The sequence below is a fragment of the Callorhinus ursinus genome, unplaced genomic scaffold (genome assembly GCF_003265705.2).
Source record: "Callorhinus ursinus isolate GAN/ISIS: 27379988/994484 unplaced genomic scaffold, GSC_fseal_2.0 scaffold3, whole genome shotgun sequence".
NCBI classification, from domain to species: domain Eukaryota; kingdom Metazoa; phylum Chordata; class Mammalia; order Carnivora; family Otariidae; genus Callorhinus; species Callorhinus ursinus.
The window spans coordinates 45,332,103-45,357,438 of NW_027397065.1; the positions used below are offsets into that span (position 1 = coordinate 45,332,103).

The 25,336-nt window shown below is 41.4% G+C and overlaps 1 protein-coding gene and 1 pseudogene across 3 annotated transcripts in view; one reads left to right on the forward strand and one right to left on the reverse strand.

The window, feature by feature from the left end:
* The first annotated feature begins 3,003 nt into the window (after positions 1–3,003).
* Positions 3,004–25,336, forward strand: part of TIMD4 (T cell immunoglobulin and mucin domain containing 4) — a 43,439-nt gene continuing 21,106 nt past the window's right edge. For all 3 annotated transcript variants that reach the window (XM_025867159.2, XM_025867161.2, XM_073890565.1), the window contains exons 1-4: positions 3,004–3,107; positions 7,929–8,267; positions 10,426–10,680; positions 13,283–13,366. In XM_025867159.2, coding sequence (XP_025722944.1) covers positions 3,050–3,107; positions 7,929–8,267; positions 10,426–10,680; positions 13,283–13,366 — 736 coding nt within the window. In that variant the 5' untranslated portion in view covers positions 3,004–3,049. The remainder of the gene's footprint in view (positions 3,108–7,928; positions 8,268–10,425; positions 10,681–13,282; positions 13,367–25,336) is intronic.
* Positions 22,255–22,334, reverse strand: LOC141372427 (U4 spliceosomal RNA; annotated as a pseudogene).

A 25,336-nucleotide genomic window follows, 5' to 3' on the forward strand; every position in this document is an offset into this window, starting at 1 on the left:
TCTATCATCTATCTATCTATCATCTATCTATCATCTATTTATCATCTAACAACTATCATCTATCTCTCTATCTATTGTCATCAATCTATCTATTTATTCAGCATTTTCATACTTTCTAGTATAAGATGCTCCAGATTCATTTGAAGTATTTGTTGCCCTAGTCCTAGAATCAGCCATTTCCCCAAAGAGCCCTGGTTCCTTCTATTGGAGAGTGGTATTTAGAAACTAATATCTGGGTGGTAGGAGTGCTCAATATGTACATTTTTAAAAGTAAAATTATTCTAAAAGGCATAACTGAAAAAATAGTCAATTCCTTTCATATTCTTTCCCATAAAATGTAAACTCTTCTGAGTTGTTTTTTCTGTTTTTTTCCCTTCCATATTACAAATAATGTGCTTATACTGTTATTGTGTGATTGATCACTCTCGTCACCATCTATTGACCTCCTCTAAGGGTGAGTAGGGTTTGGTTTTCTTGCACCCCTCCTCTGCTTCCTCTCTGCCCATCTTCCCAATGTATTCATATCACAGTTTTGTGTTAAACTAGTAGCTAGAGTTTACATTACCATGACCATATAACTATCTTTCACATTGAGCAAATGTACTATAATTACATATTCTTTCTTTTATAATACTTTATCTTTCATCATTGTAATAATTGTCTCGTTTTCCTTTTCTTAATTTTCCAAGCGTTTATCAAAATTCATCCCAAACGATTCAACTATTTTCTGTCAAAGACCTATTGAATCTATTTTTAAAATGCCCAAATGCATGAGACTATCTACCAGTTACATTTATCACCGCCACCCCAAACCTTATCCCTCTGCCCTTCTGCTCCAACCTGGTTTGCTTGATGTGGTAACTAGTCTGCAAAGATGCTTCCCCTTCATCTCCAATGAACTTCCTGGTATTCACACCCTTGTATTGTTCCCTCTACTTGAATCTGGGATGGCCTTATAACTTACTTTTTGACCAACAGAATGCAGTAGAAATGATACTGAATCACATGTAGGTTTAGGTCATAACCTTTGCAGGTTCTTCCTGAGCCTGTTGGAACAATCATTTTTGAGAGAGCCAAATACTATGTAAGAAATTCATTTACTTTGAGACAGCCATACTGTAAGGAAGCCCAAGATGCCTTGAGGAAAGGCCATGTGGAGAGAAAGGGTTGCCTGTCCAGCTCCTAGGCCTTCTTGTCATCCTATCAATTTGCTATACGTGTGAGTGGAAAAAGTCATCTTGGATGTTGTCATCTTTTTCATCCTGAAGACTTTCCCCACATGTCTCAGATCCTTGGTTTTTCTATTTGTATTTAAAGTGACACACTAAAAACTAATTAGGAGTGCTGCATACAAGACTGAGTCTCATGCACTGGTAACTTTATTGAAGGACAATTGTGTTGATATTGTTGGGGGATACCTAAATATCAATATCTGTAAGTGTTTTATTAGGGCCATTCAGTTTATCCAGAGATTAAACCCCCCAGTTCCCTAGGAAGAGGATTCCACAATTCAATGGGTATTCAATGGGATGGTTTTCTCTGAGCCCCTCTATTTTCATCCCTTCCCCTTGTTTTTCTGGCTTCTCTGAGTCCAGAGTCTTATCCGATATTTTTATTTTCACCAATACTTTTACCGTGAGCAATGTTGAATGTCTGAGGCTCGTTTAGTGGGTTACAATCAAATGAGGATTTTTTTTTTTTTTTAAATCTAGAGCATTTGTGAATCCTTAAGTTCCTTCTCTGGGGCTGGGTGGGATCTGGCCGGCCACTGGTATGGGTGGTCTCATGGCTGTATTACCCTAAGGATCACAGGTCAAAGGAGGGTGTAGTGATTAGGGGCATGGACTTTGGGATCAGGGAGACTTGGGCTTGAGTCCTGTTTTCACACCTTCTTAGCTGTCAATGTCATTTATGTAGCTTCCTTAAGCCTCAATTTCCTCATGTGTTAAATGGGCAAAAATATTATCTATTTCTTATGGTTGTGAGAATTAAATAATACATCTGTATCATGTAGCAGAGTGCCTGGTATATAACTAAGGATTCAATAACCAATGATGATGATCTAAGTCTAATTAATTAATTAATTAATTTCTAAGTAGGCTCCAGGCCCATCATGGAGCCCAGCATGGGGCTTGAACTCACAACCCTGAGATCAAGACCTGAACTGAGAGCAGGAGTTGGTCGCCTAACCGACTGAGTCACCCAGGTGCCCCTAAGTCTATTTTAGAAAACACATCCAGTTGATTTGTTTCCTTCTCTAACTGGTTCTGTGGTCTTGGATAGATCATTGTATCTGTAGAGTCAAGCCTTGTAATCTGGTTCGTGAATTATTTTTTATGCTCTTCTCTATCAAGTGGCTTCACTTAAAAAGTGGTAGAATTGGGTCCTGACCTTGGGTTTCTTTAATACCTGAGCCCATCCCATAATGGCCACAGTATGCTTCTTCTATTGAATTCTTTCCTTGTCTAGTAAACTCTAATGGTGATTTTGGCTTATGTGATGGTTGATTGCAGTCCTGCTTTTCTTTCTCCATGGGGTAAAGGAACCAAAGATCTGGGTGATGGAGAACCAGGTGAATCAGATAAATGGAGCAGAGGCAAATTCTAGGCTAACTTTCCTTTGGCCCCTATGAGGATTCTATGTGTAAACAGCTGCCAGTGAGGAGACTTCATTGCATTTTATTCTGAGCTGCACAGTAGCCAGGAGGACCGTAGCTCAAGCACAGCTCCCACATGCACATACACAGAAGCACATGCATGGATACTAACACACAGGTAGAAATTCCTTGATATGCATGGACAAAGGAATACAGGTGCAACCTCACTATCCATGTACACATTTGTACATATGCTGGTGGCCAGGAGAAAAGTGCTCAGCACATTTTATCATACTCCCAGATTAAGGGAGACCATTCAGGAGGGGGAAAGGGAAGATTATGAGGCAGAAAGAGAAATGAAACTAAAAGGTCCTGCCCTGTCAGCATTTGCTGGAGTATAAGAAATGGGCTTTGGACAGACAGACAGACTCCTGGGGCCTGCCAACCATCAAAATGTCCAAAGGGCCTCTTATTCTCTGGCTGCTGATTGAGCTTGGGCGGCTTTCTCTGAGTAAGTGTTCTGAATCCTTCCATGCAGGAGTCCCTGGATAGCTTGGCATCCTGTGATGGATTCTCATGGCTGATTCAGCCTCGGTAGAGCAGAAGCCTGCTTCATTCCTCCTTCCTTCCAGGCTTCCTTCTTTGTAGGGTCTCTCCCCTTCCTTGTTACACAGGATTTTATCCTATGACTGGTTTTGGAGTTTTAGGATGGGATAATTTGTGTTCATATCAGAAATGACCATTTAAGAAGAAACACAAGGGGTCAGATGAAATGCGGAAAAGGAATTTCATCTGCAGGTGTTATTAGCACAGTTGGAGCCTGGGGAATTTGTTCTACAAGTGCTCTTATAATTCTTATTTTTTCCTCTTGATTTTCAGGAGTTATAGTTTGCTTTTTGTTTGTTTTATTTTGCTGGGGATGAGGCTTCAAGGTGAGGTTTCTTTTCTATGCATTGTTTCCAGGTTTTGGATGATACAGATGTACACACTCAATTTGGGCCAGCTTAGACTTCTGCATCCTGGCAGCATAGGGCAAAATGCTCTACACTGAGCTGCAGTTGTGTCTCAGTCACTAACCATTAACATTAGGAAGCTGTTGAAATTGCTCTGGCTCTTCTATGTATGAAATGAGGGACTTTGGTAAGACCAGTTTGAACAATCCATGATTCTAGAACTAGATAGTCTCTAATGTCCCTAGCACTTTTAAAAGTTTATAGTTATTTGCACATGATCTTTCCAATATGCTGCATGAGAAAACACCCACATTCCAAGGAAAACAAATGTGTTCTCTCTTACCTTCAAAACTTTGTCATGCTGACCTTTTTCTGCCTTTCTTTCCTCTGAAACTATATGCATTCTTAGGTCTCCACCCAAGTGAGGCTTTTCCTGAGCACCCAGAGCCTCTGGAGTGGTTTAGGTGTTTCTGCTCTGAGTTCCTATCTCCTATGGAGTCATTCATCAGAGAACTTATTTCCCTGTAGTAACTGATCATTTAACTGCCTCTCTCCCCAGACTCTGTAGGAGTTCACAGAATGAAGGTGTTCCTGTCACTTTCTTTATCTGTGTCTTCACTGGTCTTTATCTTGTCCTGAGTATGTTGAGGTATGGAGGTTTTATTATGCTGAAGGTTGCTGGAGTCTAGGTCCACATTCCCTGCCACTGGCTGGACACTGATTGTGTGGCCTTCTCTAATCCTACTTGAAGGAAGCTGCACCTGGAGAATGGTCTGTTGGTGCTGTTCATTTGTGCCTTTTCTAAAATGACCAATTCAGAAGAGAGTGACTGCTCAGAATTACCAAAGATCAATCAGGGCTGGAGACGCTCTTAAAAGATGTGGAATGAGGGGTGCCTGGGTGGCTCAGTCAGTTAAGCATCTGCCTTCAACCCAGGGTCATGGGATCTAGCCCTGTGTCAGGAGGAGCCTGCTTGTCCCTCTCCCTCTGCCCCTCCTCCCCCTGCTTGTGTGCGTGCTCTCTCTCTCTTTCAAATAAATAACAAATAAAATCTTTAAAAAAAAAAAAGATGTGGGATGAAACCCTTTATTCTGTAAATGGTGAAACTGAAACCCAGGTTGGTAAAGGACCTTTCTTGAGGTCACCAGCTGGAGAAGGAAACCAGCGGGCACCAGAACCTTCATTGCACCTACCATCCTGGGTAATTTCCAAAGAGGGGAATTGACCTGATGCCAATGATTCCTGTACTCCAAGATATTTTTATAACAGCAAGGAACAGGTTTCTCATCGTATTTCTAAATTCTGAAATGCTTGGTTACTTGTACCTGTACTTTATTAATTTCATGTGGTATTTGATACTTCATTTCATGTGAACCTCAGAACTATTCCTGAAGCATGTATTATATATCTCCTTTGTCTTTTGATGATAATGAGGTCAGGATTATTGTGGCTTTCCTCCAAGAACACAAAAGCAGTAACTGGCAGAATGAGGTTTACAACATAAGCCTAATGGGTGTTTTTCTGCTGCACCAAATTGCCTGCTTCCTTTTTTTAATATTAATTTTTAATTAGATCAGTGATACAGAAACACCCTTGGTGAAAAAATAATAGCCATTATAAAGCTAAAATCCCTTTGACTACTACTTCCAGCCCCAGTTCCTTTTCTCTGATCATGGAGGTGACTCGTACAATGAGTTAGGTGTATATCTCACCAGACACTTTTCTATGTATTTACCTTCATTCGTCTGTGCCCACAAAAAAAAAAAAAAAAATGCAAACTGTTTTATTTATGTTAACAGATGCTTTTATATTTTATGTATTGTTATGAATTTGCCCTTTTCATATATTAATAGGGCTTGGAGTTTTCATGTCAACTGATATAGATCACTCTACTTTTACTAACCTTGGAACGGTTACAGGGAATGAATGATTCATTCATGATTCCTTGGAATGTGTATGCCATAGTTTTGCCATTCCCCATGCACACATTGTTCATTTCATTCACATATACATGAAAGCTGCAGCAAACATTTACAAATAGGTTTCCTTTGCATGTGTGTTTTTCTAGGGTGCATAACAAAACACGAAATTGCTAAGACTTAGCTTGGATACACGCATGTTCAGTATTAATGGAAACTGCCAGATTGCCCCACAGTGTGGCTTACCAATTAACCTCCTACTTTATTCCAGTATACTCCAGTAGTCTATGTCATTTCCTAAGTCCCTGTCTGGCCAACCTTAATATCATCGGCATTCTAAAATTTTGCCTGTCTTCCAGGTGAAATTTGCCGGCTGCTCACATTTCCTCATCTATGTCTGTTTTGTCTGCTGTCAATTTTTCTATCTGGTCTTTTCTTTTCTTTCTTTCTTTTTTTTTAAAGATTTTATTTATTTATTTGACAGAGACACAGTGAGACAGGGAACATAAGCAGGGGGAGTGGGAGAGGGAGAAGTAGGCTTCCTGCCCATTAGGGAGCCCGATGAAGAGCTCGATCCCAGGACCCTGGGATTATGATCTGAGCCGAAGGCAGATGCTTAACGACTGAGCCACCCAGGCGCCCCTATCTGGTCTTTTCCTCCTGAGTGGTAGGATGTCTCCTTCTATACTATGATACTGGAAAAATAAACTGTCCAATTTCCAGCAGAAATAATTCCTACACATATTTGTTATTAATCTTCCAAATATAGGACAAGCTCATATTGTAGGAGTTACTAGTTTTAGGAGCATATGTTCTGTGTTGCTAATATAGGTAAATGTGATGACAATGAATTTCTTATTTATTTATTTTTCCTTGTTTCATGGTGGGCAAAAGAGACTTCCAGAGCATTTACGATCATTGAAACATTTCTACTACAACAAAATGAAGAAACTGTGATTTCAGGAAAGGCTCCAGGCTGGTCTGAATTTGGTGACTCTTAGGGTTTGTGCTCACCTTCTTCTAGAGAGGGATATGTGGACATTCCTGACACCTGAGTCAGAGAGGAACCTGGTACTGCTGGCCATGTCTTATACAACTGAGCCAAATGGGTCCACAAAATTAGTGAATGGAGAGTCTCACAGGAAGTTACATTGGAGAAAACAATAAGCAGGATCTATGTACCCCAGTGGGAGCAGGATGGAGTCCTGATGATCTGGAGCTTCAGCCTGTCTTCAATAGCTTTTTTTGGGGGGTGGGGAATTAGAACAATTGCTGATACTCTGTTAAACCAGTGGGCTTGATATTTGCAGCAGTGAAAATGTTTCAGATTCTCAGAGATGGAAGTTATCTTAGAAGAGCTTGTCTAGTGGTCCTCAAACACTGTGAGTAGCAAGCGACATCAGAATGACTTGGAGAATTTGCTTATTGCATATTTCTTCCATGGGTCTTGGCCTCAGAGATTCTGGTTCAGGGTTGGACAATACAATTTCCATTTTTAACAAGCTCCCCAGGTCATGCTGATGAGCAGCCAAAGCTGGCAAAGATGACTACTTCATTTTAGAAATAGTGATACCTCCCATCTCACACAGCTAATTTGGTAGGACTAAGCTTCCAGCATTTCTGTATGTCACAGCTGCCATTCTATCTAATTCCTGTGGTCCCTTCCAGTTCTAACATTAAAAATGTTTTCATACTCCACCTAACTTCATATTCTCTAACAACAAATAAATGGTCCAGAGCAATTAATTTCTATCCAGTACTGAAAGAAGAGAAGGAAAATAGAATGTAGTTCAACAGCCTATGTTACTACCATAGCATTCTCTGGGTTGGAGGGCGGAGGGAGTCCCATTTGAGGCATTTGGGTCTGTAGTACATGCTCACTGCTTATTGAGATACAGTGGGTAGAGTGCTGGTTTGGGATCTGCTCATATGAGTTAGTGGAATTGGATTAAAGAGTTGGCCTTTTCACTGGAGAATTTTTTTGTTTATTGAATGGTATTTTTATTTATTTTATTTTTTAAAAAGATTTTATTTATTTATATGATAGAGAATGAGAGAGAGAGAGAGCACGAGCAGGGAGGAGGGGCAGAGGGAGAGGGAGAAGCTGAGCAGACAGCCTGATGCGGGCTGGGATCATGACCTGACCGAAGGCAGATGCTTAACCAACTGAGCCACTCAGGTGCCCCAAGATCAGAGTTTTTAAATCAGCCAAAACGTCTTGTTGTGGAGACGAGTTCAGACACTCAGACACTCATGTGGGTCAACTGTCTCCCGTTAGGGGACAAAAGGGTGTGGAGTTAGGGACTCAGCAACAGCTAAGGGCACATCAGAATTAGGCTAAAAAGATATACACTATAACTCTTTTCATCATCCTGGAAGCATTGTTCTACACAAACACTGTGTAGCATATTTGAGAGATTTTAGAACCACACAGTCTATTTTTCTCATCTTTCCTCACAGCTTCACCTGCACCAGAGACTGTGAGAGCGTATTTGGGTCAGACGGTGACTTTGCCCTGTAAGTACTCATCCTGGTCTCGCAGCAGGAACAGCATGTGCTGGGGCAAGGGTGAGTGTCCTAAATCCAAATGCAGCGAGGAGCTTCTCCACACCAATGGGATGAGGGTATTATCCAGGAAGTCACCAAAATATGATCTTCAGGGCAGTATCTGGAGAGGCAATGTCTCGTTGACCATCTTCAACACCAATGAAGGTGACAGCAGTATGTACTGCTGCCGCATAGAGGTCCCTGGCTGGTTCAATGATGTGAAGAAGAACATTCGCCTGCAGTTGAGGAGAGGTGCGTGCACGAAGGGGCTTCTGTCTGTGGAAGGAGGGATCTAACAGTTAATGGGGAATGGATTCAGTGGGTGGTTTTGGGGAGGCTGTAGGTGCTTAAGCATGAGTGGGCAGATTAAATCTAAGCTGTGTCTCTATGGCTAGAGGAGCCACAGGATGGAGCAAATGCCCATGGGGGCCAAGAAAACCTGAGAAATGAATGAGTGGAGGGTATATGGAGAAAACAAGCAGGGAATTGCAGGGTCAATGTGCAGAGGGCATCTGATTCTTATCTAGGAGATTGCCAGTTTGCAGAAATTTATGTGCAGTGCTTTCGGATCTCCCAATTTTTATGGGCATGACATTGATTTTTGCATGTTGGCAAAGATTAAAAAAAGAACTACCATGTAAACAAAATAAAATATATCCATGGGTCAGCTTCAGTCCATCAGCCAATAGTTTGTGACTTCCAGCAGAGGGGAAAGGGTGTGAGATTTGGAGACAGTCATAACAGTTTTTAGGTGGCCTTTCCTTCTGTTACTATTAGTTGCTTTTGATGAAATTGGAATAGGGCGCAACTCTTAAAGATTTGAGCTGCATGGAAGGCAGCCTATGGTTGAATTATGCTAACAGTAATCAGCTTTCCTGCTTGTTTGGAATGGAGCCTCTCAGAGTAAGCTCTGTGTTCAACCTGCATCAAAGATGGAAGATTCTTGTGCTTTGTTCCTCACTGGGTAGGCATCCTGGGAGGCAAGGTCATATGCTTATAGCCACATACTTAACAAGATTCTCAGGTGACTCCAATGCACTCTAAACTTTGAGAATAATTTATATGGATCTTCTCATTAGAGAACTTTCATACACATTAGTGTATTTTTCTCGAAAAGTGCCTTTGTGATAGAGAAGTATTTTTCTGATTTATTGAAGTTTTATTGAAGTTAAATGATGCAATCCAAGCTTTCTCTTTTCAAGCCTGGTATAACCAGCTATTATTTTATAAAATACTTGTTGAACTCAATAGCTATGGGTCATTTCTAAGCTCACTGGAATCTGTTAGAGTTAATTGAAATTTGTCATATTTAAGAGAGGGTAGCACATATAGAATAACAGTGGCTGATGAACCCAAATTCAAATGTTAGGGGTGAGTGGTGTTGGCATAATCTTATCTTTAATATCTGAAAGAGACTATATTCTCACCCCACGTTGCGTACTTCGGGCGCACTTTTTTAAGATTTTAATTTTATTTTATTGTGGAAAGAACGTCTAAGATGAGTTCTAAGTCAGCAAATTTTCAAGTGTATAATATATTATTGTTAACTACAGGTATGATGTTGTACAGCAGAGCTCTAGAGCTTCATCTTGCTTGACTGAAATTTTATGTTTGGGCTCATTTTTGATGCAATTGTTCATTTGCTCATTGATGCAATGTTTTTGGAAACCTACTATGTGCCCAACACTGGGGTAGGTATAAGATTTGTAGCAGAGAACAAAGTAAATACCAGATTTCCCCTCATGGAGCTTACAGTTTCGTGGGAGAAACAGGTGTTAAACCATAATCATCAGATAAAATGTGCAGTTACAAAATGCAATAAATGCTGTGAAGGTAAAGTATGAAAACCAAGGTAAAGTGCAAAACCAAGAAACCTAATTGCGATTGCCAAATATGGGTGTCCTTTTAGCTGCAACAAGAGGGCTCAGTAGGAGTCAGCCTAATGAAGGGAGAGGCTAGGAAGCAACAGGTATGAAGTCCCTCCAGTGTGAGGTCACTGTTCAGAGAGATGAAGAAAGGTCACAGGGCTGGGGAAAAGCAAGAAGAGTAGAGTGGAGACATGAGATGGTAAAGAAAGAGCCAGATCAGATAGAGTTTTGTGGGCCAAGGTTGGGGATTGGGTCCTTTATCGCAAGGGCACGGAGGACCCAGTAAAAAGTTTTAAGCAGGGGACTGACATAATTATTTGTCATTTAAAAAGATTATTTTAACCAATGTGTGAAGAACAGATCAGAAAGGCCAAGAGTAGAGGTAAGAAACCCAACTTCCATGGGCATTACAGTGGTCCAGGTCAGTGGACCAGGTGAGGCAGCAGAAATGGAGAGAAATGGACAGATCCCACATATATTTGTATGCTTTCCCTTTTCCTCCGTCTCTGCTTGGTACCAGACATATCTTCCATTGGTTACAGCCCCAGCAACCAGGCCATCAACAACGCGTCTCCCAACCACCACCACTGCTCTGACGACAGCCACAGCTGTGCTTCCAACAACAGCTATGACTATACCTGAGCTCACAACCAGAACACGACTTCAGACAAGAACCACCACTGCCCTCACAACAGTGGCAATGACATACCCTCCAGCAACATCAACCTTTCTTTTTGAAGCCACCACAGTGCTTCCAACCACTGAGCTTTCCATGGAAGGGCCCACCCTCACTGCAGGTACGTGGTACATTTGGCCATTCTTTCCCTTCTGCCAGTCAGATGTATCTTGGGTCCCTTGAAACAGGGTTCTTTTTACTGAATGGGGCAGTCCAGAGACTTGCTCTTTGGTTTCAGTGTGTGTGTGTGTATGTGTGTGTGTGTGTGTGTACGTACTGGTTTGCTAGGACTGTCATAACAAATGCCACAGACTGGGGGACTTAAACAACAGAAATCTATTTTCTCACAGTTCTGGATGCTAGAAGTCTGAGATAAAGGTGTCAGTAGGGTTGATTTCTTCTGGGGACTGTTTCCTTGGCTTAAGATGATCACCTTCTCCCTGTGTTTTCACATGGTCTTCCCTCTGTGAACGTGTGTGACCTAAACTTATCTTCTTATAAGAACACCACTCATATCGAATTAGGGCCCATCCATATAACCTCATTTTACCTTAATTACCTCTTTCTCCAAATATGGCCACATTCTCAGGTATTGGGGGTTAGGATTTCAACATATGAATTTTGGGGAATATAATTCAGTTTATAACTGTGTGTGTGCATGTGTTTGTGTGTGGGGGTGTCAGTGAGGATGTGGTTTCACTAACCTGTTCCTTTTCTCTGTTTTATCATTTCTTTTTCCCCCTATTTTTTTTTTGAAAGTCAGTTTTTTGTTTTTTTTTTTGGTTCTCCAGTTGACCTTCCAGGAATCTTAGAGATATTTATTGAAGAACCAGGAAATGTCACCCGGGGTCAGAATCCAGTTTCAGTCTGCCAGGGCTTAAGTCTCTGCCTAGGCATTGAGGAAAGGCCTCTAGATGTCTTAAAATAGTCCTTGATGATGAACTAGTTCTACCCTTATTTCTTCTTCCTTTTTTTCTTCCCTCCCTCCCTCCCTTCCATTCTGTTCCTTTCCTCCCCCCTCCCCCCAATCCTTTTTGATCCTGCATCTTGTAACCTCACTGAGTTACTAGCTCCATTACTTAACGGGGCTTACCAAAGCTCCCACCATGTTTCAACCTCTGATTCTGATGTAAGAATATTGGAAAATCATTAAGAGACAGCGTGAAGCCTTTCTTAGGTGTCTCAGCTGCCTCAGTAAGGCCTCGATAGTTTAAATAGCCTGACAATATTGAATTGGCTAATTCTGTTATATTCTGAGTAGTCACCTAAAGTCCATGAACCATAACCCAGTCAATTTTTGTATGTATTTTTTATTCTTTTGGCCTTTAAAATAATCATCCTAAAATATAACATTTGTATTTTACTCCCCTTGATCCTAAAAATTACTTGCAATCCTTGAAGAAAACCTGAAATATATAAAAAAGCACAAAGACAACTATAAAAATAGCCCTGAATCCCACCACTCAGCACAAACACTTATTTTTTGCTCCCTTTTATTGAATTTTTTTCTCTTCCAGAGTCAGAAACTTTCTTTCTCTCCAGTGATCCTGAGAGAAGCACTGAGGTGACTTCTGGAAACACTACCTTACTTATATCCAAAGATATGTGGACACTTGCTTTCTTTTTCTTTTCCTCATTTCCTACATTGAGGACAGTAAAGTGTTGTTGAATTAGATGATTAGAGATGACTTTTGGGTTCTGTGTGCCATGAGCCCCACCTAGGACAAATTGGACAGCATCTGTGGCTCATTCATTCTTGTGGCTTTGAGAGAGAAAGGGAGGTAGGCAGGGAGAAATTGGGACTGACCTTGATTTGTTTGAGCAATTCTTCATGGTAGCACATCTTTGGAATATTTGCCTTTCCATTCTAGGCGAGCTAGTGCTTAGCTGTCTCGGCCTAATTCCAAGCACAATGATCTTTGTGGATCCCCTTGAGGGATGTTCTCACTTGACTCACTAGCTTTCTGTAGTAGAGGGAGAATTCTTTCATTCATGTGACCTTTCATCTATCCCTCAAGCCTTCTTTACGTATTTACTAGAGCCAAAGGGCAGAGAATACCCTAAAAATAAGGCATGATTCTCATCCATGGGGGTGCTAGAGAGAACTGCCCAGCCTTGGCTCCCTGTTCTACTCCTTTTTGCCAAGGGTCTCTGGCCTTGGTTTATTCCCAGGTGAGTTGGAGGGTTGTATAACTTCATGCATATGATGGCTGAAGGTGGGTGCCTGGCATGTTACTAAGTGCTCAAGTGGTAGATATTACTTAATGGGGCTTATAATCAAGTAGAAGAAAGTGGATATCTATGGAGTAAAAAAAAAAATCAATCAATTCTTGTGTTAGTACAACATAGGGAGCTAGTATGGGTGGGGGGGTCATGTGTGTGTTCTGGCATCACACTGCCTGGGTGTAAGTCCTGCTTCTTATCTGTTGTGTGACTCTGGGAAAGTTATTTTCTCTCTCTGGGCCTTGGCTTCCACACTGGTAAAATGGGACTAATAATAACACCTATCCTGTGTCTCTTTCTGAGGATAAAATGAGAGGATGCGTGTAGATCACTTAGAACACTGTCCAGCATGTACTAAATGCTCAGTAAACATTAATTAGCTCTTCTTTTCTTTTTTATGACAGAAGTTAGTTTAGGGGGACAGTGAGGCACCAAAAATAAAAATGACAGATGTTTACTGAAGTTTGTTTTCTCTTTTCCTTTTTTTTTTTTTCCCCCAGAGTCCAAAGGTTGGTTTCTCCAGTCAACATCCCAGGAGTCAACGTGGGAAATGAGTGACTCTGTGACTTTTCCTCAGACAAGAGGTAAGGGGCTGTGCTCCTGAGGGTGGTTTTGTCTGACCGTGGGAATGATCTGATCTGTCATGTTCCTGCTTGTCTTGGGATTCGGCTATTTTGGTTCCATTGTGGTCACATCCTCCATTTTCCCACAAGCTAGGATGAAAGTGAAACCTGCAAACAGCATCCAAGCTGGCTTCTTCCCTCCTCTGCCTCATTTCTGAAACCCCTCTGTTGGGATTCCCCTTCTTCCTTAGCTGCTTCTGTCTTGAAGTTAGAAATGCCAGAAAATCACTCATTCATTAAAAAAAAAATTAGTAATTTATGGTAGATTGCACAAATACTGCACTAATGTATTTTTGTTAGGGATGCATAAAAAGAGTAGAAAATCATGCTCTTTGACTCCCTGTCTTGAATCCCAGCCCTTCTTCTGAGATAATCACTGTTATTAGTTGAAGATGAGCATTCTTCAGATCTTTTTTCTATTGCTTATGTGCGTGTATAGATACAGAAAAATGCAGTTTTGTTTTGTGTGTCGATTTTTTAAAAAAATTCTCTCCTAGTGTACGCAGCCTTCTGCACTTTGTTGTGTTCACCTAACATTACAATATTGGACCACTTTCTTTTCCAGTCCATGTAGATCTGCATCATTATGTTAAATTGCTGTATAGTATTTTATACTATGGATACTTATAGTATCCGTCACCCACTAAGGGACATTGAGGTTGTTCTAATATCTCATTACCATAAGTAGTTTGCAGGGGACATCCTGGTATGTGAGTGTCTCCTTAAGTGTCTATGCTGGTGTTTCTCTCACTAGGGGGGTGACCCAGAAGGAAAAATGCTCTGCTGAAAGAAAATGTGCACTTTTAAATTTAATAACCATCACAAAATTGTCTTCCAGAAAGGGTTTGCCAATTTATTTTCCCATCCACAGGGTGTCCGCTTTGCTACATCCTCCCTACACTTGATATGACCATTTGTTTAATCTTTTTCGATCTCCCCAGGAAAAAAAAAGTCATCTTATGCTTTTGTTGTTCTGATTAACAAAGAGTTTAAGTGTCTTTCTATATGTTTATTAGCCAGAAAATGGTAGTTCTTTAACTCTGTGAAGGAGGCAATGGGACATTACTCACAAAAGCTCAGAAGACACAATCAGAGGGGAGAGACAAGAGTGAGTGAAAGGGGGATACGTTTTGTAGGAAGAGTATAAATCAAAATGAAATGTTAGGGTGATCTAATGTTGAAAAGCTTTGGCATGCACCCCCTCATCCAGCAGGAAGACAGAAAATCTGGACTAGTTGTTGTGAACTGAAGGGAAACTAGATGCCCAAGATCTAAACTTTCTTTGTCCATGGCATGGGGTGAGGGTGGGGGGCTATTTTCTGGCAGAAGAGAAGGTAGCAACTAGAAAAACGATGGAGGGTGGGCAAGGAGTTTTCAAAATGTTATCTATCATTCAGTCCATTTAAATCTCAAACCATCTTACATTGAATTGCAAGGGAACAAGGGGTCATCTTGATGTTTTACCCTCTCTTGTAATATCCCTGGTAATTTCATTTCTCTCTTCCTTGATAAATCCCGGAGGAGAGAGAATACTCGCAGCCACTAAAGGCTGCACTGCTGAAGAGGAACTTGTTATAAGAAGGCCTATCTCTGTGTTACCTTTACTTATTATGGAAGAAACCAGGATTTATTGAACGCGTATTATGTGCTGGTGCAGAGCCAAGCTCTTCTCATGGGTCACTTCATTCAATTCTTCTTTAGCAGATGCTCATATCCCTACTTTGTGCAACTTTCCCAAGGCCTCACTGCTCTCAGGTGCCAGATGCAGGAAGTCTAGCTCTGAGTCCCTGCTCTTAGATATATATAGATATATATATATAGATATATATATATATATATCTATATTTTTTTTTGTCTTGCCTTCCGTTTTTTTTAAATTTTTATTTTATTTTTAAAATTTATTTTATTATGTTAACCACCATACATTAATTACATCATTAGTTTTTTTTTGTTTTTTGTTTTTACAGTACAAAGAACTTTATTTTTCCCTAAATAAACATAGAATAGGTTATCAACCTAATCCAATCATTATTGGATACTTTGGGATATGTTTTGTACAAACAAGGTCATTCACCTACATAAACTCGATCCAACTACTAAAATCAGGAGACTAACATTGTCCCATCACTATACCAGTCTTCATTCCCCATTCAAGTATCCCCATAATATTTTATATGTCAAAAGGATCCTGCTCAGGATCAGGCATTTCTTTTTTTTTTCTTTAAATTTTTTATTGTTAATCACCATACATTACATCATTAGTTTTTTTAAATAATTTTTTATTGTTATGTTAATCACCATACATTACATCATTAGTTTTGGATGTAGTGTTCCATGATTCACTGTTTGCGTATAACACCCAGTGCTCCACGCTGTACGTGCCCTCCTTAACACCCATCACCGGGCTAACCCATCCCCCCACCCCCCTCCCCTCTAAAACCCTCAGTTTGTTTCTCAGAGTCCACAGTCTCTCATGGTTCACCTCCCGCTCCAATTCCCCCCCTTCATTTAAGGCCTTGCCTTCCATTTTTGAAATAAAAGGTTAAGTTCATTTCCTTTACTGTCCTCTCTTCCCATTGGTTTTTGTCACGAAAACTTTGTAATCATAATTGCACTTCCCACCTGCTGAGGAGTTAATTATGTGTCAGGTACTGTATTAAGGGTGTTTAATGTGCATTTTCTGATTTAAATCTCACAGTGACCTTCTGATCGGGTACAGATAATGTCCCCATTTTACAGACAAAGAAATGGAGGGTCAGAGACTTTATTAGAGAAGCGGACATCCACTGAAGTCTCTCTTTGTTTTAACACTGTGCATGTTAAGCGCATTACTTCATTTGGCTTTTCACAAAATCCTAGGAGATAGATACCATTGTCACCTCCGTTTCAGAGTCCATGACAGTTATCTAACTTAGCTGGTAAATGGCGGCCTGGTTTTAACCTGTGTCTGTTCAACTGTGATGCCACTCTGACACTAGGCTGAGCTGCTTCCCTCCCCGCCGCACCCCAACCAGTACTCCCCTCGGGAGCCACTTACAGAATAATTCAGAATGAATCCTACTTCTTCATTCCTGTGAAAATGGTTTCAATCCATTTGGGAGCCCACATGCTTCTGTGAGTTTTTTTCTTGGCTAAATATCCCTGATTCCCTCTTCATTTCTTCATGTAATTTTGGAAGGCAAGCCTTCCATAGATGAGGGCTGGTTTAAATCCAAAGAAGATCTGGTCAAAATTATTATTCCCTAAAATTAGCATTACCCAGAGTGGCAATTCTTCATCCTCGCTCCATGGCTCCCTAGAATGGAGTTCAGAGATGTGGGGTGACTTGCCCACGATTACACGGTTGGGCAGAGGGAGAGTTAGGACTCACACCTAGACCTCAAAGATTTTAAACTGTGGCCATGGGCTCCTGGGTTGTCTGTGGATGGGGTGGAGTGTGGTATGAACCCCCTGAAATTACATATATAATTCTGTGTGTATATGTGCACACACATTTTTTGGAGGGAATAGTCTAGGACATTTCTTGAGATTCTCCAGGAAAGCTGCAAAGCTCCAGATGGTTTGGAACCACAATTCAAACACAAACGAACAACAATAAAAACTCTCATAGCTTTCTCCCCTCAACTGAAGAGAATCTGTTCAAGGAATACAAACTCTGACCCCTCCAGGTGCTTAGGAACTCAAATCATTCTGTCCAGCCTGAGGGTTGATTTCATTTCTTGCTTGGCTGGAGGAATGTGTGAAATGGTTCCAGATTGTTCCCTTAGGACCTAGTCTCTAACTGGGGAGGGACCCTGAAGCTGTCACCATGAGGCCTGGGATTAAGTCTTCCATTCATTATGCCTCTGGTCCTTCTACTGCCTCAGTAACATCTCCGATCCTTTCTTCCTAGTCTTTTCTCCTCACTGTCTCCCAGGAAGCATTGAGTGGGCTTTGAGTACTCACCACGGGGTCTGAAGTCTTAGGATTATATCCCAGCTCTGACATTTTGTGTGTGTGTCGGGGGTTGCTTTTTGGAGGGGGGTTGTTTGTTTTTTGTTTTTTTCCAGAACCTCAGGTGAGTTACTTGTTTTATCCTTTTCTCAACCTCTGTTTCCTCAAAATGTACAGTGACGGTAATAGGAGTACTTGGTTCATAGGACTGTTCAGTGAGGAAATGCATGAGACAGACGCCTAGGACCAAATTAGTGGCTAGTAAATGATAGTCATCTTGCCGGATTCCTATCTCCTCTCTTCTTTCCACATCTGCTGCTTTTCCCACTCACACACCTTCGTCTGCAGGCCACTCCGGCAGGATGACAAGAGGCCACTTCCACCAGCTTCCAGCCGCCTTGCTCTTCCTTAGAAGTACAGACACTTTCTGGTTTAAGGATTTTTTTTTAACTGCTAACCATACCAGGGAAACAGCCAATGAGTGACAAAATTACAAACTTGGGAAAGTTAGAAAAGTTTTTAAAATCTCACGGTAGTAATTCTCTACTCGCGATTGGAGGAAATGTGAGATTCTGAAAACTCTTCACTGAGTCCCTTTTAAATCCTCCTCGGATTTCCCAATTATTGGTTTCATTCCTGCTTCTGGACACCTTTTGTCTTCTGTTTCTCAACTGTTTTGTCTCTCTCACATCGCTCAGTCTAGGGAGGCTCCTCTCTATAATAGAGGCTTGGAAACCAAGTCATGCCGGAAAAAGAGCTGTAGTTGGGTGTGTTGTGGGACAGTTTCTAGATTCGTGTTATTATTCCTTTTATAAGACAACTCCAAGTATGTATCTCCTGCTTCAGTGCCCCCTCCACTTTTAAGGCGTTTGCTGCAGACATCCTCTGAGGAAGCCCTACCCAGGCTGGCAAATCCTCACATCCACTCCAAGGCTGCCTAGAAATGGAGCTCAGAGATGTAGAGTGACTTGCCCAAGATCACACAGCTAGACAGGGGGAGAGCTGAGACTCACACCCAGGTTTCAGGGGGTTTAAACTTGTGTTTCTGAACTCCTGGGGAGCGGTGTTGTCTGTGGAAAACCAGGAAACTGAGAAGATGGGAAACTGAGACCAGTGAAAGCCTTGTGAGTTGAGAGGCCTTGCAGTGACTTGGGAAGAGAGCTGAGACCAGAGGCCAGTTCTCCCGATCCCATGTGTAGTTGGCCTTTGCTCCAGGATTGGCAGCCACTGTCTCTCAACAGAGCTTCCCCAAGGAGGGATTTCATATTTTCTCCTAAAGTATTAGGATTCACTTTTTCTCCGCCCCCAAATTGATCATTATACCCATCACTAGCATGAAGTCAAAGCTACCAAACCATTTCAAATTTAAGGCACCCATATATGCATGAGGACTTTGCTGTCAATCCAATAAAATTAAGAAAAAATGAACATGCTTTGATAATAATAACATTTTCCCTTTCTTAAGATTCTTACAGTAACTTTTTCTTGGTCCCAGGGTAGGATGGTGAGAGAATGGGGAGGGAATGCTTTTAGGAAGCTCTGTTCTATTCCTGGATCTTTCTGTTTTACAAAGTCATCCCAAGCTTCATGGTCCAGAGCAAGCTGGCCTTTCCATGGAGTCAAAGGAGTCTCAGAGGACAAAGTGGTTGGAGATAGGATTTTCTGTCTTTATCTTGGCATTTGGTTTGGAAACGTGGAAATAGGCAGCATGATTTTTGGTAAAAGCTTTTCAAATGTGTCATTCATTGAACATGGCTGATTGAGTGGCCTCTCTGTGAATAAGCTGTAACATCTGCTCCACAAGGGGTCATGCTTTAGTGGGATGGACAGGCCGTGCAAAGCAAACAATCATCCAGTTGTTTTGAGATCGAAGTATGGAAAGGTTTCCTCCTTGGATGAGAACATTTCATTGTTCAGGGAAGGGTAAACAGGCAGGCAGAATGGCATGAGCAAAGAGAGGAGGACTTGATAAGAGCATGAAGTCTTCAGAGATTGTCTAATAGTCCAGGTTCATCTAATGGAGATGGGAAGTGGGGAATGGCCTAGGTTCTTAAAGGACTTGATTGATGGGCTGAAGAATTTAGATTTTATTCCAGGGTATAAGGAATAATTCATGTTTTCTGGGTAGGGAATGACATTTCCAGTTCTGTTTTAGGAGACATTGCTCTGGTAAGAGTGTGGAAGATGTATGAGAGAGAGCAAGCCTGGGGGCAGAGAGGCTACCCAGGAGTCTCCTGTAATAATTCAGGCCAGGGATGAGTGTCTAGACTAGAATGATGGCAGCAGTAACTACAGAGAGGAGACAGAGTCAGAGCCACTTCAGAGTTAAGATCCAGAGGACTTGGTAACCCGAGTAAGAATGAAGGATGACAGACTCTCCTTACTTGGGAGATTAGATCGATGTGACAGGTTAACAAGTGAAGAACCCCAGGAGGAAGGATGAAATCTGTTTGGGAGAGCTGGAGTTTAAAGGACCCCTGAGGAATGCCTAATGAGCAGTTGGAAATGTGGAGCTGGGTTGACTTATGGATGCCTGGGTGGGGATAGGTGTCTTTGATGATTGGCATCTACTTCTGATCAAATAATAATTCCTGTGATCCACATTTTAATTGCTGAACAGGGACTTGCTACTTAACCAATACTTTAATACATATTATCTCATAAGGGACAGTTCAGGGCTGTAGATACAACTTGGAGAATCACTGATAATAAATGACACTTATTGAGTGCCTATTATATACTAGGCCTGGGTGCATTGTCTCATTGCTAGGCATTGTCTGGATCTGTGAGAAAGATTCTATTATTATGTCCATTATAAAGGAAAAGTAACTGAAGTTTGGAGACGTTAAGAAATTTGCCAGAGGGGCGCCTTGGTGGCTCAGTTGGTTAAACGTCTGACTCTTGATTTCAGCTCAGGTCCTGATCGCAGGGTCCTGGGATTGAGCCCTGGGTCAGGGTCCATGCTCAGTGGGGAGTCCGCTCCCCTGCCTCTGGCCTCCCCCCTCCAAAATAAATAAATCAATCTTAAAAAAAAAAAGAAAGAAATTTTCCAGGGTTTGGACCCTGGGTCTTTTGGCTCTTGAAACTGAACTCTTAAGCACCTTATTATATTGTCTCATTAGCACAGGGGTAATTGAAGCTCCCGTGGAATCACCTAAAGATATTGTGTGAGAGGAAGAGGGAAATGAGGAGGTACAAGCCCATAAAGTAACAACTACTTTGGGAGAGGAGGCAGAGAGGGAGACAACAAAAGTAGGAAGGCATCCAGGAGACCAGGAGTGCAGAGAGGGTTGGCCTGACAAAGATTATAGAGGGTGTAGTCAAATATTAGGAAATTCAGAATGCTGGTCAAGTAGGATGAGCACTTAGGTGGCTGTGAACTGTGACAGGGGGACCATTAGGTGAACAGTGTTAGTTCTATGGGTGGAGGCACTGAAGTCCAAGATGAGCAATTGTTAAAGAATAATGTTAGGTGTTCTTTCAAGAAGTTTGAGGATGAATAATTTAGAGAAGGGGATAGTGAATGGAGCAAGGTTGGTCCTGGAATCAGTCAAAAATGAGGGTTTGGTCTAGAAATGGAGGTAAGAGGAAAGGGAGTGAAGCTAGAATAAATGAAGGTGTGGAGCAATCTGATCTCATGTTGACCTCCCAGGGGGACAGGAGAACAGAACCAAGACCTTGAACTTCGAGGTCATCTAGTTCATGTATACCAGACCTGGCCATGGCCTGGAACCCAGGGTGCTTAGTAAAAATATAGATTGCTCTAGTCTACCCAAGACTTAAAGAATTAGAACCTCTGGGGGTGGGTCCAAGAAATTGTATGCTTACAAACTTCTTCGGGAGATTCTTTTGAAGCCAGCCCATCCCTGGCCCCAAGAAGGCATTTAGGATTTGCTGGTGTAGTGCACACTCCTTGTTCTACATAGAAGGAAACTGAGGCACAGGCATAAAAATTTCAAAGAGAAGTGGGAATGAGGTCCCAGGTACGACTCCCTTCTGACTCTCAAAGCAGAGCTCTTTCCCCTACACTGTGCTATTTCATTAAAGACAAAATCGAGCCGTGTCAGAACTTGACACTTTTCTGGGTCCTCGGTTGATCAAGGACATAAGGAAGTTGTAGGGGGAATTACCATTTCCAGTACAAGTTCAGCAGAAGGACCAGGGGAAGGCAGGGGAATGAAGCAGAGCTCATTTTCACTCACAAATGCCTTTTTTTAGGAGGAAAGAAATTGGATGTAGTTGATTTCAAAGTCAACATTTTTTGCGAGGCATTAGCTGATTTGTTTTATCTCTCATGGCCACGCTGTCCACAGGCTCGAATCAGTTGGTAGGCCGGCAGTCTGGGGATTAAGGCAAAGGACAAAGAATGGATTCTCATGATTCTTCTCACAATAGCATTTCTATTCTACCAACCGTACAAATGATATCTTTTCATTAATAAAGTTGGGATTGAATCTGTGTAATTCTAACATCTAACCGCTCACCTTCAGAAAGGTCAACCAAATAAGAACAAAGAGCGTTGCCAAGCTTTAAGAGAGGTACAACCGTGGTGAAGCAAGCAGAGAGGAAAAGAAGTAAGATGCCAGCCACTGAAATAGAACAGGGAGCCAGTCCTAGGATGGGTCCCCGTTACTGGATATCCAAGTGAGCTGGGTGACCACTCTGACCAAAATGTGCCTCTGACATGGAGCTAGGCACCGGAGAGATCTCTGGTCTCCCAGCAGGTAGGATAAATGGCACACCTGAGCTAGTTCTGTGAGGAGGTGAAGCATCTGTTCTTGCACTGTGATCAAGTCATCGACTTAAAGGTACTAATACCCTTTGGCAAGAGCCTCCCTGCACTTGCAACTTGTGAACCCTGGGATGCTCAGCAGCACAGCAGAGGGCGGGCAGACATGGGATGTGGAATCAGATATCACTGGGAAAAGTTTTCAATCAACAATAATCATGCCTCAGATAAACCTAGCTGGCTGTGATACTGTCACTGAGCAAGGCTTTACCGTGTGCTAGCAATCATTACTAGCTATGCAGGCTTGGGCAAGATATGGGACCTCTCTGAGTTTCAGGTTCCGCCTCTTTCAATAATTCTGCCCAAGTTTACTTACCTCAGTAGATTTATTTTTTTAAAATACTTTTTAAAAAGATTTTATTTATCTGAGAGAGAGAGAGAGAAAGAGAGAGAGAAATCATGAGCAGGGCAGAGGGGCAGGGAGAGAGAGGGTGAAGCAGACTCCTGGCCGAGCAGGGGGCCTGATGCCAGGCTCAATCCCAGGACCCTGGGATCATGACCTGAGCCGAAGGCAGGTGCTTAACCAACTGAGCCACCCAGGCATCCCATCAGTAGATTCCTTTTGAAGTTCAAAAGTGATAATGAATGTGAAAATGTTTTATGCACATTTGGCTGCTTACATTGTGCTCATCATCATCATCATCAATAATAATAGTTAGAATCTCCTTTCCAGAAACTGCATCCACCAAAGCAGCCAAAGATTAGTGTTCCATTCCAAATGGATCCTTCCTATTGTGCCATGAAATAGCAAGATCATTCACTCTCCAGCACTGATCTTTCCATAGCAAGTGTGTATGAGCACTTGCCATGTTTTCCAAAGGCTATAAAGCTCAGAGGATAAGAGCTTGGGCTCTGTAAGTAGATAATCCTGGCTCTGAGATTTGCTCTCTCCTCTCCTAGCTTCATGACTTGAGCACGTCACCTGACATCTCTAGGCCACAGGATTCTCACTGTGCCGTGAGAACAATAATGGAATCTACTGCAGAGCATTTTTTGAGAGCAAACATGGAAGTCCTTCACATTGTGCCTGGCATGTAGTATAGTTAAGTGCTTGATATCTGGTGTCCATTTATTATTATTGTTCTTGTTGTTAATGCTTCTGAGGTTTCTTGGTAAAATGAGGACTTTGCCACCTCCCTCAATCAAGATTTATTGATCAGCTGGGTATAGGAAGAGCTGTGCCAGACATTGCCCTTCAGAGAGGAGTCTGGGGGGGAAGGATTAGGGATGGGGTCTTACCTATGCCTCACTGAGACCCTCAGATATTGGCACATGAGAGCAGGAGCCTGAGGTGACAACTCTGCGCTCTCAGAATGAAGACATTTTTGTTGGTGGGGAATCCTTGGAGGCAGTGGAAGCTTGAGGCCAAGTTTGAAACTCAGTGAGTCTTAATGGTGTTCTACAGTCCTTGGTTTCCTTCTGTCACCTCATCGGCATGGAATGTGAAATCATTTTACCATTCCTTCTGCTTTAGGAACCACATTGGGTGCCAAAACAATTTGCCCACTGTTCCTTTTCAAAATTTAAAAAAAAAAAAATGGTCCTCACCCAATTTTGCCCTCGGTGCTAAGGAACATCTGACTCAAGTATGTATTAATTGATTTATTTAAGTATATAGTGCTCTTCTTGATCATTGCACATATTAAAAACATTCAGAGGTCTCCAGAATTTAAGGGAAGTCTGTGAACTCAATAAATGTGCGTTTCTATTTTCAAAAGGTTTTTTGAAATTCCAAATCTGTGGGAATGCTGCCAGGCAAGTTCAGAAAATATGGGTTCTAGTCATTTTCTTTGTTACTCATTGCTGTGAAACCTTGAGTAAGTGAAACTGTCTCTAGATTTTGATTTTTCTCTTGATGATGAAAAAAGAGGGGGGTCTCAGAGGAGATAATTTCTAATTCTTTTCAAGTCTAAAATACTCGGACGAATTAGGGGAATCTTTTATCTTTCCTTTGGATTTTTTAAGACCATACCACCAGTGGTCCAGAAGAGGGCAGCATAAGCCAGATGCTGCCGTGAAAAAAAACCACTGAAGGGTTGAAGTTGTCTTTTTTTTTTTTTTTTTTTTTGCCTAGGGACTTGAATTTATTTATTTATTTGTTTATTTATTAATTAAATTTTATTTTACTTTGTTATGTTAGTCACCATACAATACATCATTAGATTTTGATGTAGTGTTCCATGATTCATTGTCACTTTAAAAAATTCTATGATTACGTTAAGATCGTATCATTGAGTTGACTTGTATCAGAACTAAATTTAAGAGTAGAGACAGATAAGTCCTTGTGTCTATGAATTTAATGATGAGTAAAAATATGTACTATCAGTTTTAAAATGTACCCACTGAGAAGATAGAGTGCTTTTATTTCCAGCATGAAGCCCACTGGCTAGAAAGTTTATATTTTCAAATAGGATTTTAATATGCTCTTTTTCTTTTCTCTCAGAGTGGTTATAATCATGATTTTTTGAGTCATTCAGAGTTGGGTTCAAATTTCCTTTTATTATGTATATTACCTTGGGTGAGTGATTTAAACTCTTTCAGCCTCAGTTTATATGTCTGTAGAATGGATTGTATAAACATTAAATGAGATCATTTACATGAAGTGCTTATCACTATGCCAGGCACACTGTAGTGCTCAATAAATTGATTTTGACAGGGAGTACCTAGTAATTTTGAAGACAATCTCTGCCCAATGGGATGGGAACAGGGGTGATAATTCAAAATGGATTTTAAAAGATTTTCTTATCTAAAAATTCAATGCCATTCCAGATCTGCAAAGAGCACATAGTTTTATTTTTGTGGGTGGGTTCGAGTCTACCACCTTAGGCATAACCACCGTGAAGGGTAAGTCTCATCACCCTAGGGTCTGAAGGTCTGAAGGTTTTAAGATTAAAATTATACTCTGATAACTACACAAGAAGTCAGCAAACTTTTCCTGTAAAGGGCCAGATAGTACCTATTTTAGGCCTTACAAGCCATGCTGCTAGTCTCAACTACTCAGCTTGGCCCTTTTGTGCAAAAGCAGCCAGAGGTAACGTGAACAAATGGTTACCACCGTGCTGCAATAAAACTTTATTGATTGACATGGAAATATGAATTGCCTGTAGTTTACATGTGTTATGAGTTATTCTTTTTTTGTTTTTTTTCTAAACCACTAAAAAATATAAAAACAATTCTTAGCTCTCAGGCTATACAAAAACAGGCAGCAG